At 46.2% G+C, this 21,365-nt stretch overlaps 2 protein-coding genes across 12 annotated transcripts in view; both read left to right on the forward strand.

The window, feature by feature from the left end:
• Positions 1 to 2,708, forward strand: part of LOC141927114 (putative cation-transporting ATPase 13A4) — a 44,095-nt gene extending 41,387 nt beyond the window's left edge. For 6 of the 11 annotated variants that reach the window (XM_074833944.1, XM_074833943.1, XM_074833945.1 and 3 more), the window contains 3 exons: positions 92 to 172; positions 670 to 722; positions 2,224 to 2,708. In XM_074833944.1, the coding sequence (XP_074690045.1) occupies positions 92 to 172; positions 670 to 722; positions 2,224 to 2,533 (444 nt within the window). In that variant the 3' untranslated portion in view covers positions 2,534 to 2,708. Of the gene's footprint in view, positions 1 to 91; positions 173 to 669; positions 1,733 to 2,223 lie in introns of those variants that run through there. The other 5 variants (XR_012624301.1, XM_074833947.1, XM_074833949.1 and 2 more) reach the window with 5 other exon arrangements.
• Positions 2,709 to 13,169: 10,461 nt separating this feature from the next.
• The window catches only part of ATP13A5 (ATPase 13A5), a 33,129-nt gene continuing 24,933 nt past the window's right edge, over positions 13,170 to 21,365 (forward strand). The window contains exons 1-6 of the mRNA XM_074833262.1: positions 13,170 to 13,299; positions 17,590 to 17,763; positions 18,917 to 19,063; positions 19,282 to 19,352; positions 19,435 to 19,515; positions 20,056 to 20,125. Of these exons, the coding sequence (XP_074689363.1) occupies positions 13,237 to 13,299; positions 17,590 to 17,763; positions 18,917 to 19,063; positions 19,282 to 19,352; positions 19,435 to 19,515; positions 20,056 to 20,125 (606 nt within the window). The 5' untranslated portion in view covers positions 13,170 to 13,236. The remainder of the gene's footprint in view (positions 13,300 to 17,589; positions 17,764 to 18,916; positions 19,064 to 19,281; positions 19,353 to 19,434; positions 19,516 to 20,055; positions 20,126 to 21,365) is intronic.

Raw genomic sequence — 21,365 nt, forward strand, 5'->3', positions numbered from 1 at the left:
CTAAATGATTCTATGATTCTATGACACAAGCTCCCATCAGTGTCTAGTGCATACACATATTGTTGAACAGCTTCTCCTGCTTTTTTCATAGCTTGTTTGCACCCCTACCACATGGCGGATCTCCATGGTGATAATGCTTGCAGTCACACTTGCTGTGTCCTTCCTTGTTGAGGTGAGCATCCTTCACTGAATGTACCTGTCAGCACTAATTGGAGAGACGAAAGGGTCAGGTCTCACTCCTTCTCCCTCCTCGTCAACGCAGCTTGGGAATACCTAGTAAAACAGGAGCCATTGCTGCTACTTCACCTGTACTGTTTTTCCTCAAAGCCCAACATCTAAATGATCAGATATAAGGCAATGCAAGGCCCAACCACCTTTTCTTTCCTCTGGTGAGTGGGATGTATCAGGCCCTGCCCCAGGCTAGAGCAATATGGGCAGTCTGGTGTTTTCTACTCAGATCCTGAAGAGTGTCAGGAGGAGCTGGTCCTGGTTTTCTAGTGGAGCTGGTATGAGAAGTGGTCAGTAAAAGACTATTTAAGGGTTGTGGATGAGCAGGACAGGGTGGGAGATCTGGGTCTCCACTCCTTGCCCCGTGTGTGTCCTGTGGATGAAGAGGGAAAACTGCTGTCCATGTCCTCCAGAATCTTCCTTTTGCTTTTGCTTTTACAGGAGGCTGTCATCGAGAACAGACCCTTATGGCTGCTTCTGAAAAAGACCTTCCGGTACCACTCAAAGAGCCATTACAAGAGGCTGCAGCGGGTGTTAGAGCAGGACTCAGCCTGGCCACCTCTGAATGAAACCTTCTTCTCAGATTCTGTGGCAATATCAGTAGAGGGAAATATGGGAGGCCATAGCAATCCGACATTTGACAGCAGTGAGGATGCACTCTGAAGGAAACTGCAGAGGACACATGTCCAGGACAGCTGTAGTTGGCTGTAGAAAGAGTCTCTCAGAGATATAAGGAAAGAGGAAGGACCCACTGCCCCACCACCCCACCCCACCACCATTCTGAGACTAACCACTCTGGCTTATTTTTAAATTAACTGGAAGCAGAAAAGCTGGCTGCAGTAGCATAAAGCCACAGCAGTGTTTCTCCTGTCTCCTTGCCCATGTATGAATGTCTGCCAGCTGTAAATGGAACAGCATGCTGAATATTGGCAAAGCATTCATAGTTGAAACACCCCATTGCTGAATCCCTCTCTTGAACTGCATTATGCAGTCCATAAAGGTGGGGGCTCCTCCAGATGAGAAGTAGCTAATTCAGATACCAGCACTCCTCTGGGGAGATCCCCTTTGAGAAAACAAGTAGAACTTACTCCCAATAGAGGCTGCTGAACATAGGCAGGTTCTGGGATTCCTGTAGCTCTTGGGGTTTCAGATACTGCTACCTGGTGTCTGACATTTGTTGGGGTTTTTTCCCTTTCTGGCAATCTGGCAATCCTTGGCTTTCCAGAGCTGGAAGGAGCTGCAAACAGCCAAAGCATCCACTCCCAGCACCATTATGCTCTTCCCGTGATGGGAACAATGCAGAGCTCTTTTGCTAGCTCACTGCTACCAGGCAACCTGTTTGCCCTCTTCTCAGTTTAAAACCTGTGGTACTTGCATTTTCGAAGTGCAAAATCTACTGACCTACAGAGCAGATTTCATTGTTTAACAGTGCTTTTTTTGAGACAGGTGTTTGTCTGGGATATCCACTTTAAAAAAGTAGAATGAAACACATGATAATTGCAAATTGTGATCTCATCCTGTGGGTCTACAAGGACATGCTGTTCCTTGTGGTGTGGGCTTGGTCTACTAGAACTGATGCTGCACAGCTGGGCTGCCACCTGGCATCAGCTCCTGGTTTACCAGTGCCAAAAGAAGCAGATATTGAAGGGGTTACTACCCCCAAGGGAATGAAAAGATAGGGAGCCAGTTAGGTCTCAGAATAATTTTATTGAATTCCATGGCATGCTCTTAAATTGAACCATCTGAGGTTTTGGCTCTGGTTTCCAACCATAATCGCACATGTTACGTACTGCGTGTCATTCGTCAGCTCATATCCCTCACCTGTTAACCTTTGGTCGTGACTTTTAATCACTCTGCTGTGCTGCTTCTGTCATACATAAATGCAACAGCACTGCACATTTCTGCAGATTTTACTCAAAAAAAGCAGCTTCTACCAACGCAGATTCTCTTAGCCCTTTGACTCTAGGCTGACTTCCTGCTCACTGTATTTTGCAGTCTCAGTCCCCAGCTGGGTAAAACAACAAGGTATCCCGGAGGCTTCGGACCAAGAGGAACACTTCCTTCTTTGGATAAGGTCTGCAGGGGAGTTGTCCCCTCTGAACTGACTGCACAATTTGGTTTTCACAGCTGGAGCTTGCCTGTGCTTTTCCTGGGTGGGGCTGAGGAGAACTTTGGGAGCATTTCAGTGCTGGGGACTGTATGTTCCCCCCGTCTGATGCTAAAGCACTCTTGCATTGCCACAGAAACCCAGAGAATCGGGCAAGTTGGGAGCCACAGTAAAGATTCCTTTCATCTTTTAGAGTAAAAAGTAGCTCTAGAAAACCAAGTGCAAATCAGAAGAGATCATGGATTGTTTTGATTCGACATGTCTGTACCAGAACAGTGTTTGAAAAGAATTTAGTTTCAGTCAAAAAATAACTATTTTTCTAAAAAGAAAAGGAAAAAGTTTCAACTTGAATAAAACATTTATTTGACTCAAAGCAATTTTTTCCCCATTTTAGATAAATCTGACATAAGCAAATGGAGTAAATACCTTCCTACCTACTGCAGTTTACCTAACAGTAAATACTTGCCACAAAGGCACACAACTTGACACAAACCAGAAATGGTTCACATTTATTCATAAAAGTGTCTCCAAAGCTAGCATGAGTTCCCAGTTTGCAGCAAAATCCATTGGAAAGTGAAGGCTAGATGCTCCATGCACTCCTTGCAGCTTAAGGAGACCCCAAAGAGCAGGTTGGTGGAGTTACTCCTGCCATCCTCCATTTGAGATAGTAACATTTTCCTTGGAGACAAAATTAACTGTCCTATTTATGAACTCCTGCACACAAGAAATATGTCGCTGCATGTGATAAACTGGCAGCTGCAGTAGCATTGCAGACTAAGCATGTAATTTAGGTTTATGTCACAACCAACAGTATAAAAGTCAACTTGTGGCAAACCCCTGGCGCTTGCAGGGTCAACAAGATAAAGACCTGCTTGCCTGCTGCTGAAATACAGCCTTACCTGCAAGAGAACAGAATTCAGATGCTAGGTGACATTTAACCTCTGCCAGTCTTTAAGAGGTCATGTGTTCCATCTTCCTATGCAAGGCCAATGTCTCCAGCCATACTGGGACACGTTTTATTACCTTCCCTCAATGGCATTACCCACAGTTCGGTCAGCAGAGCTACGCAGTGTGTCCCACCTGCACGGAACTGCTTATACAGCGTAACTCGGTGGCCATCAGGAGACAAGTGACGTGTTAGGCACATCCTTGCTGCAGAGACCAGCTCATGCACACATGAAAGCCCCTGTGTTTTGCTCCCTCACCTCTGGTGAAACATCAGAGGTCCCAGTCCACATCCCAGTGCTGGGCTGGTCCCCTCAAACTTGGGCTGGGAATGTATTTGGGGTCAGGATGAGGAATAAGCAAAAAAAGCTTCAAGTGTGTTTAGGATTCATGTCTGCATTTTGCATTTTGAGGGTCTCTCTAATTTGAAAGGACCTTATACTTCTGGAAACCAGGATGGCAAGCAGCAGCTTCCTGCCTGCGAGTCTCTCTACCAGGCACCTGCCATGCTCCTTCTGCCCACCCTCACTGGTGCATGCAAGAGACAGAGGTACAATGTAGGCGCTCAGTTCTGTCTGAGCAGTCAAACTTGCTGCTTGGCACTCCCAGCTTGTAACACTGACAGAACAGTAGAGAAACAGAAATAAAACTTAGCCACGTAATGAAAGGAGTTGTTCTGTAGTGGTATTATAGGGGTGCTTTGCAAATTCTGAGGCTGCATAAGGGCAGAGACAGATTGACAGCCCTGGGTGTGGCTTCCACAGTCCCTGTCTGCAGTCCCAGCTAACTGAACACAGCTGAAGAACCCTCTAGAGGACTGACGCTCCAGGCCTACTTTCTCCTTTTGTGACTGGCAGTGGCTACCGGTTGGAAAGACCCCCAGTGATCTTTGCCAGCAGACACTGTCCATCCTGGTTAGCTTTTACAACTAAATCAAAGGGGCAGACTCCCTGGAGCACTGCCAATCCACTGAGCCATGCAGCCACTCTGAACAGCTAATTTAAAAATTTGATTTTCCTTTTGAAATACACTTGTGCTAGTTAATAAAAGAAGAAAATCACTTTTATTTTTGTCTTCCCATTTTTTAATGACTTGTTTCTCTTGATACAGTCATCCCAGTTTTTGTCTATTCATCAGCACTGTAGAGCTCAGCCCGCTCGGCAGCACACACAACAAACGGAGGAAAAAAACTCCATTTAAAAAATGCAGACCCTCACCAATAATAGCTGTAGGTGTACATAATATTAATAAGCCAGAACCTTTTACAAGACATATCAGCTTTCCACTCACATAACACCTCTTGTCTAAGGATCTTGATGCACAAAACAGCTCTCCGGGAGAATTACAGAGGAGGCTGCGGAGACAAAGTACCTGCCAATGATCAACCAGGAAAGGAAAGCACAAACAGCTGGTACCTAGACCACCCAGTTCAAGGAAAGGAAACAGAGAACTCAGTTATCTTATATTGCAGGTGTCTGGTGCCAACAACTGAATTTGGAGGACTCATTAATCGTTCTTACATCTTCTAAAGTCTTCATGTTGGAAAAATAGTCCTGGAGCAGTCTGCACTGACATCCTCCACCAGACAGTGCTTAACTCCTCTACAGCCTTTGTCTAGTTTGTGGGCAGACAGCATGCAGCCCCCGAGCTAGGAGGGTTATGTTGTGCTGCATGATCGTTCAGTGCACCATGGGCTAATTGCCAAATGCATACAAGGAATGGCAGCACTCAAACACACCGTCAGCCAAGCCAGGCTGTGCAAATTTGCTTCCTGGTTGGCTGTTGGCAATGGGGACCTACTTCCTCTTCTAAGAAAGTAACTAGATGTCCTGTGTGCCTGAAATACTAAGCATATTTGTCCCTACATAGGAGTGTCCTGTTTTGACAGTGTCCCTTGTGGCTGATGACCACAGGAGGTGCTTGTCACTGACATAGCTTTGATTACTTGGTATAGGTCACTGTAGGTAAAAGGGTGTCAAGAAACATCAATCTATATGTTTAAATCTAATTAATCTAATTAATAAATCTCTTCAGTACTTTCTAGATGATTAGCAGACAGGGTTAGAATACAAGCCTCCCACTTTATTGTGTAATTGTCCCAGCCCATATCCTAGGCCACATGATAAATTGCTCCAGGTAAAGGAGCATCCTATTTCAAGAAGAGAGTGAGGCTGGACAGAGAAAGAGGACATCAGGACATCATAACAGGCTCTTTCTCCTGAACCTACAGATTACTTGTGAGGTGCTGTAAGGAGTGCTTTTGGACCTGGGAAGAGATTCAGAGAACAGGAGACACATTTCATTTATGACTTACTCTCCTCTTGCACCCCACCAAGGCCAGGTAAATCTCAATTTGATAGCTCTAAGCCATGAAAACCAGCAATGCTCCCTCAGCCATTCTCCAATGAACAAAGTTTTACTGTTGCATGCAATCACCGCACACATGCCAGCCAGTGTCTAGTAGCTACTCTGAGCAGAACTGCCTGTTGCTGTAAAGCAGCAGAGCTCTGCAGAGCTCACAGGAACTGCACCCTGGGCACTGCCAGCTGCCTTCTGTGGCTTACACTGAACCTCCAGCCTCCCATTCTGTTCCTCCTTGTAATCACCCTTACACTGCCTGCTCACTGCTGACATGAAAGCCTCACGCTGCTTCTCATGATGCTCTGTTACTGCTCCTGTTAAATCTTTACAGCCTTTAAGAGCACAAGTCATGAAGGCATGTCCCATCCTTTCAATATAGATTGTAGAACAGGAATGTGGACGTGCCTGCCTATGGCTTGAGTCCAAGGCTCTAAGCAAGACAGGCATTCATCAACTGGACCAGTCTTTCTGCCCCAGTGACTGGGTTGTTTTGAGGTCAGGCAAGCACACAATTCAGGGAAGAACATGAGGACATGTGGAACTACCCATGCAAGGCTTGGTGGCCATGTCCTGGTGACAGAGTGTACCTCTGGAGGGCTGAAGGCACCACAGTACTGTCTCCAAAGTTTGGGGGTATTGCTATAGCACATGCCGTGGGCTGGTGGTTGTCTTCCTCTGCCTGGAAGTTGTGCCACAGGGAAAGAGCCCTGGACACTGGCAGGTTCCTCAGGAGAAATGGAGAACACCTACAGGAACAGAACAGAAATGAGGGATGTCACATATTGTAGTGCTAGGATCTGAATAATAGGCCTGAAACAACATTGACCTCTAGATGAACCTCACAACTAAACATTATCTATTATTAGTATCTGTTAATTAGTAAAATCTCTATTACCATTAGCGTTAATTATTAGTATCTGATCATTAATGAAATATGTATGCTCACTAGTGAAAAATGGATCTTAGACAAAATGTAGTCAGTAGTGAGGATGAAATGCTGTGAGAACGTGTATCCGACTTCCCTTGCTCAGCCTTGTTCAAGGCTGAGAACCCAAGTGTTTGGCCTTGTTAGAAACTCCCGTGGTTCTCCCCCCCCGAGCCCTGGCCAGGCATTGGGTGGAATCCAACAGGAGGATGAAACCAGATGTTTCCGCTCAAAACAAAGGTGCAAATTGTTCTGGCTTGCTGATTTTTGGTATATAAGGCTGGACCTGCTTGCCGCAGCTTTGGATGCCTCACCTACGGATGGAGGCACCGCGTAGGACTTCCCACTTGCAGGGAAAGGCTCTCCAAATCCTCACTGCAACGAGGGACTGTGGATCTGGATGTTGGTAACGTATGCAAGTGGTGATGTATCTTAATCACTATTCTCCCCATCGTGTAGTAATGATTAGGTGCATTGCTTTGCTTAACTGTATGTAGTAATAAGTAAGTGTACTACTCTGTATTTTTCCTAGTGCTTATTTTCTGTAGTACTTAGTTATATCCTTTGATTATTAACAGTAAAATCAGCCTACTCTTTTCACTCTGGTGTCCGAGTTTAATTGGCATCCTCGATCAGTGGAACACATATGCACCCATATGCCCTGGAGGGCAGCTGGAACAAGTGACGGATTACCAGCACGTGGTCTGCGGTGTGGGCTGTGAACACTGGAGAACATGTTGTGTTGTTACATACCAGTGATATTAAATGCTTGTTGTAGCTGCCTTTTAAACTTCTAGGGAGAGGAGATTTCTCATTTGTATGGACCATGTTGTGTCTGATTAACTGTATACATTACACTGAATACAGCCTGACTTACTTGCTGAAATAAGTATAAATTTAATTATAAATCTCTTTTTGCTTCTTTGGGGACAGAGGGTGCTATTTTACTGCTCTCTGTAGATTACCTGCTAGCTTCCTTATACTTCAAAAGAACATCTTGGCATAGCTACAGCTTCACATTTCCTCACTGCTGAATAGACACCTGATACTTGGGCAAACACAGAGCTTTATTAAGTGCACAAAGAAGTAAAAGGACCTGAAGAGCAGTAAGGTGGGACTTGCGGTGCAGCAATAAAGGAGGAGAGTTCAGATTGTGAAAAGGGAGAGGATGAAAAAGACAGGCGGCCCCAGCGTGTCCCTCTCCTGTCTCTGTGCCTCTTCCTGCTATGGCTCTGGGCAGAGAGCTCTTTGCCCTCCAGATTTGTCCTGCTCAGAATCTGCCAAGATCCCCCGTTCCTGACTAAGCAGTTGAAGAGGGACTGGAGCCATGTGTCTCCAGCAGCTATGAAAAGCTGGAGTTGAACTGAAGAGGTTTGGATTGCCCTACGGAAGGGTTTCCAGCAAAGCTCCGGACACAGCCTTCTGGTTTGACTCGTCAGTTGGGAAGGCTGCAAATGCCTCTTGGCATAACCCCCTGTGCAAAATCAGGGGCCTTGCTTGGCGTCTCAGGGAAACGGTGGCAAAGGCAGAGCTCTGAACAAGCTCCACAGGGCTCTCACCCTCGCTGCCCTTCTCTTGCTCTCTGAAATACCTGCCTCTGCAATGCATCTTCAGTGCCTGCAAAAGCCAAGGCAGAGATCCAATAGGCCCAAGTTGCCTTCCCCACACTACACTGCAGCCTCTTCTCCACCTAAGTCAGTGAGGCAGCCAGGTAAGGTACATAGATAAGATAACTGATAGAAATACACAGCCAAGACAGCATGTGTTTTGGCTCCAGCTGCAGTAATCACACACAAAATGCCCAGATCTCCTTCAAGAACTCCTCAGTGAAGCTGTCTTGGATGTGTCCTTCTGTGTTCCCCTCGATAACACAGAGCCCTGCAGGTGCACGCTGATGCTGAGGGCTTCACCTGGGCTGAGCTCTGCAGCACTACCTGCCGGCCCGACAATGGGGACAGCAGGATCTTCCTGGGAAGCAAGTCCCCCCATCACTGCCCTTGGCAGTGCTATGGAAAGGAGAAGAGGAAGGATTTCAGGCAGGCTGTGATTCAAGTTTCTCTTGATTGTTCTCTTGTGGAGAGTGCCAAAACAGTCTGTCCTGGTAAGCCAGGAGGCTCAGAGCAGCAGGTGTTTGTGCTGGGTGAACAGACTTGAGGGAAGGGACCAGGAGCCAACAGTGATTCCGAGATGCCTTTATCCATCCATTTTCCTCAAAACAAAGCACCATGCCATCACCCCTGTCAACTTTCAACCCATCTGCGTGAAGGTCCTAATGTTTTGTTTGCTTTGCTGGTGGGTGGCATGTTTTAGAGCAATTCCCCAGCTCTCTCTTCCCTGTGTGTGCACAGCTGAAGCTGCACAGAGCAGCCCGCTTCTCCACTGCACAGAGCAGCACACTTCCCCTGAGTTTGCTGGGGATGAGTTAGCCCACTGCTGGAGGCATCTGGCCCTGTAAGAGCAGTGTCCTGTGTGGACTGACCCACTGTCCTCTCCAGGATGCTGGATTAGTGCAGAGGGGGTGTTGTGGTGGTACAGCTACACCACCTCTGATATCGGAGCCATGCACAGGACCCAGCAAGTGTCTGAGTCATTCTGGCTGCTACTGGAAAGTTCACTGTGCTTACTAACAACAGGTCTCATCCACGCTTCTCAAGGGATCTGGGCAAACAAGGATGACTTCTAAGTAAACTTACCTTCTTGGCTCCCCTGCCTGCCGATGAGCTGAAGAATGCAGTCATTAAGTCTCTGATCTGTTTACAAGCTCTAAAAAACTTCAGTCTCAGGTATCTGGTAGGACTGCACTCAGGTAACCCAACCTGTGAGATGGCTGGGGCACAGAAGGTAGAGCAAGGGCACTCAGGGTGAGAGATCCAGGTAGTAACTGATAGCAGTTGGACACTGGGACAAAGGGTTTGAAATCAAGCATGGCTTTGCTTTTCAATAGCTTTGCTCAGCTGTTCAATACAGGTAAGGTTTTTTAATAACTTGGTATCAGATGTTTACTAGTGCTGGGAATAAACCTGATCAGAGCACAGGGAAGGAGAAAGAGCAGGGCAGAATGATGGGAACATCAGGAGAAATACAAAACCAGAAGAAAGTACACAAGAAAAAATACAGGTGAGACTGGAGAAATGTAAATCCTGATGAACGCTGCTGTGTGGGTGTCTCATTGCAGACTGGTTGGTCCCAGAAATAAATGTCATGGTCCTACTAAATAAGGTTACCTGAATCTGAATTCACAGAGAACCATTGCCCCACTGCAATTAAGGTCTGGGCTGTGCTTTATTGAGCTTGAACAGGGATTCCTGCAGAAATCACAGGAGTGTGAGGCTGGTGGGGACATGACATGGTTATTTTATCTATCTCCCTGCTCTGAGGCAAGATCTACCAATCCTTATATCATTTTGGCAAATTATGTCCTGCTTTTCCTTAAAATCTTTAATTGTACAAGATTTCCCCCTGCCCTAGGTAGCCTGTTTGAGTATTTTACTATCCTTTAAGATAGAAAATCTTCCTGAATATCTAAACTAACTCTGAAAATCTAAGTGCTTATTCTAACAAGAAATTAGTCTGATTTCTCCTTGTCTCTAATAAGAATAGGAGATAAAAAATAGTTGACCATCTTCTTTTATGTATTACAAGAGTTATTATGTTTCCCTTTAGCCTTCTCTTTTCTAGTTTAAACAAACTCAGTTACTCAACTTTTCCTCAAGGGTCATGTTTTCCAAACTTCTCATCTCTTGCTATTTAGGTCACACCTTCCTAGAGGCTGAACTCCAGCTGAGGACTTGCTAACAGTGAGTCGAGTGGAATAATTTTCTCCCATCTTACAGATCTCACCAGCCTCCTGCTACTGTGGCTTAGAATGACAGTCACATTTTTGGCAAGAGGAACCCAACCTGCAGTTAGCTATGTCTCCTTCTCTGTCATACACCTGCTTGGCCTCTACTTCCCCATTTTGTACTTGTTTCCTCTAGCTACTAAGTGCAGCATTTTACTGAACTTCATATGGTTATTTCAGACTATTTGGCCAGCATCCCAAAACTCTGCTACATTGTTTTTTTCTTCTAAAGCAGGCACTTCCATGAGCTCAGTGTCATAAACACCTTTCAGTTGTTCGCCCCATCCTGCTATCCAAGCTGCTAACAAAAACATGAATATTTTGGGTCCCCTGGGATGGACAGTGAACCATTGACACCTTCAGCCCATCATAAAAGAATCCTATTTCTCAGTATCTTCATATCTCACAGGGAGCTCTGTCAAAAGGCTGAATGTGCCACATTACCTGCTTCTCTCTTGTTCCCTGGAGCATCTCCCTGTCAGGGAGGAAATGAGATTGGTTTGATAGGATCTTTCTGTGACAGATCCATGTTAGTTGCTCCTTATCGCTTTATTATCCCCTAGGTACTTACAAACTGACTGCTTAAGAATTTTCTCTCACATCTGTCTGTGTATTCAAGTTGGGTTGACTGGCCTGTAATTCCCTGAGTTCTTTTTTGCCTTTTCAGGTGCTGGCTCCACAGCTTGGTGGGCTGGAGTTGGAGGTGTCCCACACAGCTTGGGGAGCTGTTTGCACGCGTGGGCTGCGGCGGCAGTGGTGGGCATCCTGCTGCCCCACACAGGCAAACTGCTGAGACTCCACTCCAGAGACTGGAGGTCATATTGTTGTAAATGAAACGCAGCCTGGATGATCAAAATAGAGAGAACTAGTAACACCACCCAGCTAATGATACCTCTCTTGAGTTTCCTTCTGGAGAGTTACAGGAGGCGTTGGCTTGTAGTAGGCAATCACCTCCTTACAGCGAGTTGCACTTTATCTCTGCGTACAAGCCTTTTGCCACAGGAATGTCCATAAAGGACACAGCTGGACTTTGTGTAAGGGCCAGGTACAAGACCTGTAGAAATGGGCACTGCTTCTGAAAACCAGGTTGTAGATTGCAAGTGTATCATGTCCAGGTACCTACATGACAGTGGCTGATGTGCAGAACAGTGTGGTGGACAAGCTTATCAATGCCCTCTCAGAGGATAAGGAAGGACAAAGGGTGACTGTTTACTTATTCTGAAATCTGATTCAATTCATGCTTTAGTTCAAAATGATAATGCCTATGAAAAAAGAAAAATACGTATTTTTCCACCAGTACCTTGATTTTTCAGGATTCTTCAATGTTTGGTCCATCTTTGCTGTTTCATGGACACAACTGCAGCTGGCAGAACCCCTCAAAGATGGATCTGGTTGGACTATGCAGAGCCAGCCCCAGGTAGATTCAGGGCACAGCAAAGTGGAAATTGCTCTTTGGTCATCCTAGGGCCAGACAGCCTGGCCTCTCCTTGCTCTGTTTCAAAGAGAAGAAACATGGATAAATGCTTTTATTTCCTTAGCAGTCTGCCTAGTGAAAGGTGCTTCTCTCAGCTGTTAGAGCTCTTTCCAGGGTGGAGCTTCAGATTGAGGAAGACTTAGAGGACTTCAGATATGCTGCACTGCAGTCCCTGCGCATCATTCTCTCTCCCACCCAGGGGAAGGAGAATTTAGAAGAATTCCCGATTTGCCATCACTGGGGAAATACACTGTACGCAAAGACAGTGTCTCTTTATGGAGTTTAAATACCCTGGTCTCAGCAATAGAGAATTACTTCCTTGTGGCTAAACCAAAAAGGGTCTGAGCAAACTCTGAGCCATTGTCTCTATTCACACAAACATGTACTTTATTCCAGGACAATAATGCAGCACATTTTCCCTGCCTGGATAAATGGTTGTTTTCAGACTTTGTGACAGAAGGAGAATGGGGTGAGACAGAGCAATTTCAGGTTAATGCCTGAAAAATGTCTCTGACAGCTCTGAGAGCTGGGACATGAGAGACTGGAAGATGCACAGTGGGGGTCCCAAGCCTGTCTGCTGCTGCTGTCCCTGCCAGGGGGACTGGTTGGAGCCCCCCCTTCTCTCCCTGCCTCACAGGGGTTCACTCTGCAAGCTGTTCAAGGGTCCTGTGCCGCCCAGCTGGGCTTCTCCAGAGGAGTCATCCAGCCCCGTTGCTCTTTCCTTGTAACTCAGGCAGAATTTGAACCAAAGCTCCTGTTTGAGGCAATGCCCAGAGCTAGTGGGGAAGTTCAGACTGAATCCACACCTGAAAACCACTGCTCCAGCATGCACCTCCACTGCGCTGAAACCAAGCTCAGGCCCAGACACTGTGATCTCACCAGAGCAGATGCTTCTCTCTGACATGCTGGAGGTGGTTCCCAGTGCTAGGGTGGCTGTTCTGGGGTCAACTCTGTGCGGGGCTTCCAACCCTTCTCCTTGCCATGTGCCTCGATGTCCCTCTGAGCGCTGCGCAGAGCCATCTCCCCGGCACAGGGTCGCAGGTGCCCTCCCTCCCTTGGCCACCAGAGCTCTGCCCCAGCCAGTCCCACCCCGGCGAATGCAGCAAAGCCAGGAGGCGGAAAAACACACATCTTACATAAGCCAGGCATTTAAGGGCTTTACACGTGAGGGTGGATTTTCCTCCCTCTCCTGGGAGCCTAATAAGAAGCGTGTGCACTGTGAGACTTTCAAAGGCAGCAGACAGGACCATGGTGAGAGTGACTTTAACACTGGCCTGAGTTCAAGTCAGTAACTTCGTTCAACATTGCTTGACCCCACCACCAAGGACATCCAGGACAGAAAACAACGTGGTCAGATGGAAAAAGAGGTTTGGAAGGATCATTGTGTGCTCCTCAACAAGGATGAAGAAAATGAGCTGGTAAGGAGTGGGGGACAGCGCTGGGTTTTGGTTTCCTTGTGCGCCTCTTTTCCCGCATGCCCATTTTGGATATGCCTCCGCTGCTTCTTCACCTTCACTCCCCATCCAGGTGCTGTCTCTTCAACAGCCCTTGGTGACTTTGAGATTGAGTTTTGCAAAGTAAGGGCTAAGTGAGAAACATATGACTTCAGTCCAGAAGCACAAAGCATGGAAGAGACCTCCAGAAGTCATCTGGCCAGGGAGCAGTGTCCCTTTCCCCACTGTCTGTTTCATTGTCTTTTCCATCCTAATTGTGAGGATCTCTAATAGCGGGTACACTTTCCCTTACTGGGTCATCATGTATCAGAAAGCAAGACATAGAAAAGGGGCTTACAAACGAGTTTTATCTTGGACAATTGCTTGAAGTAGCAATTAAATCACTTCTCCTGAAAAGTAAGGGTCTTTGCTGCTCACCAGATCTAGGAAGATTGGGCAGATGACCAAAATCTACTGCAGCTCTCATGGTAGGAATCCCTTGTTTCTCAGTCTTTTATGGCAGCTTTTATGGAGCTGCTCTGTCCTTACAAGGGGTTTTTATTAATGTTAATTGAATCCTTCTGTCTTTGATTGTGATTGATTATTGATTATGCACAGCAGCCTGGAAGGGCTACACTAAGTGAGTGCTTTGCAAACACAGTGAGTTGGAAACTCTTTCTTTATCTGTTAACATGGAGTGATTACACAGAATCTGGTGAGGGTGGGAGTAAGACTTTCTCCACTAGCTTGCTGTGCAGGGAACAACTGGGATCCAGATATTTCCCATGCACAGAGTGGGCACAGAAGTAGATGCCTCTGCACAGGTGTAAAATACAGTCCTGTCACTCCTGCATTTGCTAGAGATATATATGTGCTGCATGCACTGGAAGCACAGCAGCACACTCCCCCAGGACAGGACTTTCTGTCCTCTGCAAGCAGAGGCTGCTGGCAGGTGCTTCCCAGCATCTTCAGTGTCACTCTGCCCAGCCCTGGGGACAGAGAAAGTGCCTCTGTCATGGGAATGCAGGTGCTCAGGGCATGCACAGGTGGGAGAGATCCTGCCCTGCAGAGCACACCTTGCACCTCTGTATCAGGATTGCTTGCAGGGCTACTAATAGCAGTTGGGCTTCAGCTTTCCTGGTTGCCTTCACTAAATTCCTGCTGTGATTTGACTCATCTGAGCTTGTTTCAGACCAGGGAGCTCAGACCAGTTGTAGCAGCCTAGGTCCAGCACAAAATGAACAATTTGCTGTGGGAGGCAGGTAAGGAGTCAGCTAGGGATCACCTATGTCCTGCTGATTGCTACAGACAGTGTTCAGTGGATCACTAGGTGGTGCGTGGATGTGGCCCTCAATGCCTGCCTCTGCTTGCGTAAGAAGCAGTAGGGATGGCAAGTCCCTGTTGAGGATGGAGGGCCTGGGTGGATGGGTGGAGTGATGCTGTTGCCGCAAGCAGCCTTTTAGCTGGGAGTCTGTGCACCTCAGATGAGCTGCACCCACTTCCAGGAGACATCTCCCTTGCTCCATCCAGCCTGAGGCTGTAACCTTGCTGGCAGAGAAGGGCCCTGGCTCTGCCCCGGATGCTGTTGACACAGACTGCCTTGTGCAAGGCTGTCTGCGTCAGGCTGAGAGATGTTTTTCATAACTTATATTCCTGTGGCCCTGTTTGCTGGAGCAGCCTTGCTTCCAGGTACTGAACTTCTTGGAGAACTCTTCTTATTGCAGGCAGGCTCAGTGGGGTACATCAGCCATGAACATGGGTTCCCTCAGCTCTGGCCTTCAGTACTTCCTCCTAAGTCCTGTGTGAATGCCCAGTGTGTATCCTCCGAGAACAGGCTGTGCACTAGTCTTTTTGATTCAGCATGGGATTTGGTATGAGAAGAATGTTGATAATATACTGATGTTTTTAGTTGTTGCTAAGAAATCAAGGACTTTTCAACTTCCAATGTCCTGCTAGTGTGCAGGTACACAAGAATCTGGGAGGGAGCACAGCCAGAGCGATGGACCCGAATTGGCCAATGGAATATTCCATATCATACAACATCGTGCTCAGTATATGGATGTGGGTGGGCCGGGAAGCTCATGCTCTTGCTTCCGGGACTGTGGTTTTGGGATTTTCTGTCCTGTGGCATTGCTAGCCAGGAACGGGCTGGGCATCAGTTGGTGGGTGGTGAGCAATCACATTGTGCATCACTAGTTTGTATATTCTGTTATTACTGTTATTTGTGTTTTATTTCAATTATTAAATTGTTTTTATATCAACCTATGAGTCTCCTTACCTTACCCCTCCAATTCTCTCCCTATTCCCTGTGCAGTGGAGGGTGAGCAAGTGCCTGTGTGGTGTTTGGCTGCCAGCTGGGTTTAAACCACGGCACATGTCTAATGCATTTTTGGGTTCCTCAGTTGCAGTGCTTAGCATATAGCTGTGCGGTAGAGCCCCACTTGCTGGCAGCAGCCCATGTTCGACTCATGCTAGGAATCCCCAAATGCTCTCACTGGGTGACTCCCAGCCTTGCACTTGTCCAGCCCTAACACCACAGCTCTTCATCAGCCTTCCCCCCACCTTTGGCTGCAGACTGATCCTCTCCAGTCCCTTGTGGGCGATGGATGAGTTGTGGTCCCACACACATTTGTCATTCCAGCCGCCCCTGTAACAGGCTCCTTGTTTTGCAGGCTGGCATTTAGAGTGTATTTATAAAAATCCTGCTATGAAGAGGAAAGCAGATGAAAATTGCCTTGAATTTCCTTAGTTGTGGACACTGTGGTTTGTCCTCCCACCCTGAAAACACCATTGTAGTTATTGATTTAAACTTATGTGGCCTCTGAAGGAATAATATTTTGTATACAGCAGGGCTACACATCTAAAGGCTAGAGAGCTGGTTTGGAATGGATTTTGTTAACCTGGTATAAGGGCTCCATGATTATCTTTATTTCAGTTGAGCTGCATTGGTTTCAGCTTAGTTTATGTTGATTATGATCAGAGTTCAGATAAATCAAGTTAACTCCTCTCTTAAACCTCAATAGGTGCTTATTCCACTGCCTCTAAATCACTTGAAAATTATATTTGAAGTTGGACCAGTACAATTGTTTGTACAAGCCCTCTTGAAGGAGCTCTGCTTTGTTGCAAGCTCTATCCTGCAAATCACCAGTCGTCCTTCTACCACAGCATGGGTGGCACAAAGTGAGCCCCGTTGTGGGGGCTGCCTGGGTTCCTGTCTTGGTGCCTGTGGGGAAGCAGAAAGGGACAGACACACAGCTGCTGAGGGGGTGGATGTGGGCTGTAGGGCCAGGGTAGCACCTACCACCTACTGTCGTGAGAGCTGTGGCCAGGCTGGATGTGGGTGATGTGTCCAAAGGACTGGCGTCTCTGGGTGCTGTGAGCTACCAGCTGTGGATGGAGCATCTCCCCCCTTCCCTCATGCCCTGCAGGGTGGTGAGAGGGCTGGGAAAGCAGCTGCTGTGAAGAGAAGGATCTAGTTATGCCACAGTCATTAAAGTTATTTTTAGCCTCATGGGCAGGTTTAAAGCAAACCAAAGGGTACAAAAATCCAAAGTTCTTCTTAAGGGGAAAAACGAAAGCTATGGATTTAGCAATCTCCTTCACAGACAATGGAGCATCACTGAATAGATGACTATTGGGCTATCAAAATGAAAGGGCAAGTGGGGAAGATGACAGATGACCTGGGGAATAAGTTGGAGGAAGAGAGTGTACAGAGCAAAAAAGCCCTTCCATGTTTGTTTTCAAGATAAGGTGTGCATGGTGGAAGATAACACACCAGTAGGTACGGTACCTGGTACCCCAGAGGAGTTGCTCAGGGCTTGGCAGATTTCTTTCCCTGAGACAGATTCTGTGCCCCTGCTGCAAGGTATATTTCAGCGGTCAGCACTAAGTTTGCATGGAGACATCCTCCTCGGTGGCAGGCAGGGCTGTTTGGTGCTAGCACTGCAGGTAGAGAAGTGTTACCATGATGGGTCAGCTGCAGTCTTGATGGAAGAAGCTCCAGACTGGAGTTAATTCTTCATTAATCCTGGGAGAGCTGATGTGAGAACGTTCCTCTGCCGGCAGCAGCCCAGCAGCATCCTCCTTACAGCAGCTCTGCTGTATTCTTAACTATGTTGTATCAATCAGCAAACTCTCATTTCTAAAAATGACCTTGAGCACCTATGAGGGAGGGCTTCAGTCACCAGCCTTTCTTTTCAATAAGCTTGGGCTTCCTGATGAACAAATGCCAAGGTCAAACTTGTTAACAAAGAATGCTTTCTCTTTGCTCTACAGGAGATATTTGGTTACAAAACGCAAGGCTGGCGGAGGGTCTTTTGCACTGCTGGATACATCTTGTCCTGTGGGGCTCTGCTGCTGCTGTTTTACTGGAGGCCAGAGTGGGATGTGTGGGCAAACTGCATCCGCTGCAGCTTGGAAGAAGCGGACATTGTTCTGCTCAGAACGACAGTAGGTGAACCCTCTTAGCTCTTTGTTATTTGCAGAACGCATTGTTTTCAGAGATAGGGCAGCCTGTCTGTCTTTGTCTGCATGATGTGGTAGCGGGGTAATAACACTTCCCATGTTTGGAAGTGGAGCAAGTGGGATGAGTCAAGCTTCAGAAGAGCAAGAGTTTTTATTTGCAGAGTTTGAAATACTGCAGAAAAGACTGTTTTTACACTAACGAGAGCACAGCTACTCTGCCTGAAGGCTGGGCACCAAGCAGACTTCAGGCATTGCTGCTGCCCATCCACAGATCCCAGCAGCTGCTCTCTGCCAACGTCACATGAAACAGCTCTGCCTCTTCCCTCCCTTTATGTGCATGGGCAGCCAGCTGGCTTCAGCAGAGGGATCATCTTCAGAAGTTGTGGCTGTTAGTAGCCTTTCTGCTTTAAAGTTATTGGAGAGTGCTGAGGAGATGGGTTTTAGAGAGCTCAATTTCAGGCACTAGTTATATTCTAAGATTCCATGACTGTAAATTAAAACTCAATGCAATTCTAGCAGAGCAAGTGCTTAAGACACTTAATGCTCAACGTTGCAATGATATTCCTAAAATAAATTCACTCAAACCACTACATGAATAATCTATTGCTCATTGTAACTAGTTACATTAGACTGATTAAAGGACAATTCAGTCTGACAAATGCATTATAGCAATAAAGCTGAGTTGCTTTTGGCAATGGATGTATAGCAAGTAACACAGCACTATAGGAGTTTTGTAGAGCAAAGTAGCTTGTGTTGAGGACTCAATGTCCACACCAGGAGTATTTCAGAAAGCTTTTACTTCCAAGTAGCTCTAGTCTGATTCCACAGACTGAATATCTATCCAGTAGCTACTGAAGCACATCTTCTGGTTTAGTTTCATCTTTTCTCAAGTTGCTCTGCATCATGAACCAAAGCAAAGGGAGATGACTATGAGACTGACTTTGAAATGCATTACTGATTGGTACTAAAACACTAATACCAGCATCCATGTTACTATGGTCTTACATTTGCTGTGATTGCAATAATGCCATAGTACTGTAGTTCTCTGGGAATCTCATATATACTTCCCAGAATCAGGAAACATTATATCACAGGCAACATTTCGGGCTTGCCACTGAACTGTGCTCTATTTCTCTAGGATGAGTTTCAGAGATACACCCGGAAGAAGGTGACCTGGATTGATTTGTCTACACTGGCACTACCTTTTGGTAGTAATTCAGATGGTCCTCTAGTAGCTGATAAAGACTCTGTCATAAACAGAGCCGTAATGAAGCCACAGTTAAAGGTAAGTCATCTATAAAATGAAAGATGGCAGGAAGGAGGTGGGTGAACATAGGAATCAAGGCATCCAGAGGCTCCCAAGGATGCTTTGTCAGCATCTTCCTGCAAATCCTGTTTACATAAGCTCAAGTTTTCTCCTAAAACATGGGGAAGCATTTCTGTAACAGTGAGATGATTTTTCCCTTGAATGGCAAAAGGAGTTTCTCCTGTTTGGTCTTGCAGATAAGATGTATCCAGGTGCAGAAAATCCGTTATATTTGGGACTTTTCTGTAAAAGAATTCAAGAAAGTTGGGTGAGTGTCAACAGCCTGTTACAGACCCCTTTGGTAGGGTGGTAGAGGACTCCCTTGTGTGAACTTTCTCCTGTTATCCTAGATCATTAGAAGACAGCAACACATGTCACAGCATACACCACAAGTTTGGAGCTGGCCTGACAAGGCAAGAACAGAAGATCAGGTATGGTCTACATATAAGTAGACGTATGAGCTAATTGTGACAGTGTGACCTATTAGTCCTTCCTTTCGAATTCATGTGAGCTTCCTGCTACTCATCTTAGTAGTAAGGCAGTGCAAACTGCATGGGTGACATTTGGAAAGGTGCAAAATCATTATCCCTTACACTCTATTGAGCTCATTATCTTGCCAGGCTAAGTCTGGGGAAAATGCCACCAGTTCCACTTGGGGTTCAGGGCACAGCAATCCATGACTGGCTTCCTTTGCTCTTTTGTCCTTAAAAGTCCTCTGGAAAGCTCATCACAGATTTTAGCAGCAAATTGACAAGTTTTCAGCCAGGAAACAGTAAAATTCTCCCTCTGTGTAAAGTCCTCTCAGATACAATATCTTCCTGACAGGTTTATTTGTCCAGTTCAGCCACATGGTGCCCCCAGAACATTTTTAGATAAGTGCTAATGTTATTTGGGTGCACAGTTTTCTACATGAAGTCTTACCCTATGTGATTAAGCTGTAACATGGGGAAATCTTCTCTACCTTCCTACAGGCAGCTGGTGTGTGGGCCTAATGCCATCGAAGTTGAAATTCGTCCTATCTGGAAGTTACTTTTTAAAGAGGTCAGTAAGTCAGACTAGTACTTGGTGGGACCGGTTTGAAGTGTTTTGAAGACTTTACCTGGGCACACTGGGATGGGGTGATTGATGCTTCATAGGCATAAGCCATGGAGGAAAGTTGGTGAACCTCCTTTATGGCTATTAGCACACATTCCTGGCAGAAGGTTACAGGGAAGAATATGAAGCCAAGAGGATGCTTGGTGCTGCATACTTATAACAGTTAAATATTTCCCTTATGATGACTGTATCCCTTCTTGGGGAGCAGGAATGTGGAGGACTGATGTCCTCCTCCTCTGCTGTAGTCCCCTATGCCTGACTGAACATCTCCCATGCTCTGGGACATCTTGCCTCATGACTGAGCACTGACATGCACCTGGAGTGCTCATGCTTTCTGCAACTGCTAGGACTGACCACAGCCACATCAGTAACTCTGTCTTTTCATGTAGGCTCTTGATAATGATCTGCAGTGAAAATTTTATTGGTGCAACTAAGTCACATTTGTTCCTCTTCAATAGCCTTATGTTAGTAGTTCAGAAGTAATACAAAACATTGTACAAGCTTGCTTGTGGCCTCAACAGCAGTGTAAATTGGGAGTGTGCTTTAGAATGGAGGAAAATATTTGCAAAATTCCTATTTTATAATTGCCTTGTTCACCTAGTAGCTTGCTTTTCTCCTACGACACAGGCACAAGACAATTTTTTTCCTGCATAAATAAGGACACACTGCAAGACTGTTCTTCCTCTACAGGGAACAAAACAAACACATCTTGTAAATAAGAGGAGAGACATGTATGGACGGTTACTTGCTGAGATTGCATATAGAAATACTGGACATATATTTTTGCCAACTTGCAAGCAGAGGCTTCTCATATAGGATACTGTCATGTCATCTGTGTTCACTTTAGTGAATTAAGGATGCTACATGAACGTCTTTAAAATGGAAAAGAGCTATGAATGCTGGGACTCGAAGCTAGCCTGTGTCTGAACTTTAAGTGGAGTTTGTTTGAAACCCTAGAAAATACATGAAAAGCTCCAGGGCTCCTGAAATTGGTTGGATTTGATGTTACCAACCTTTCAGTGCCCTCTGGAGATGGTTTTGAAGAAAACTCCAGTGTAGCACTCTAAAAAGTTTATTTAATTTGAACTTTGCACTTCCATCCAAGGCTGAAGCTTCATGTTTGAAATATTAATGGTGATGCCTGAAGGCAGACTGGTCCTCATCAGCTTGTGGCATTTCAGTCCAG

The sequence above is a fragment of the Strix aluco genome, chromosome 9 (assembly GCF_031877795.1).
Source record: "Strix aluco isolate bStrAlu1 chromosome 9, bStrAlu1.hap1, whole genome shotgun sequence".
Lineage (NCBI taxonomy): Eukaryota > Metazoa > Chordata > Aves > Strigiformes > Strigidae > Strix > Strix aluco.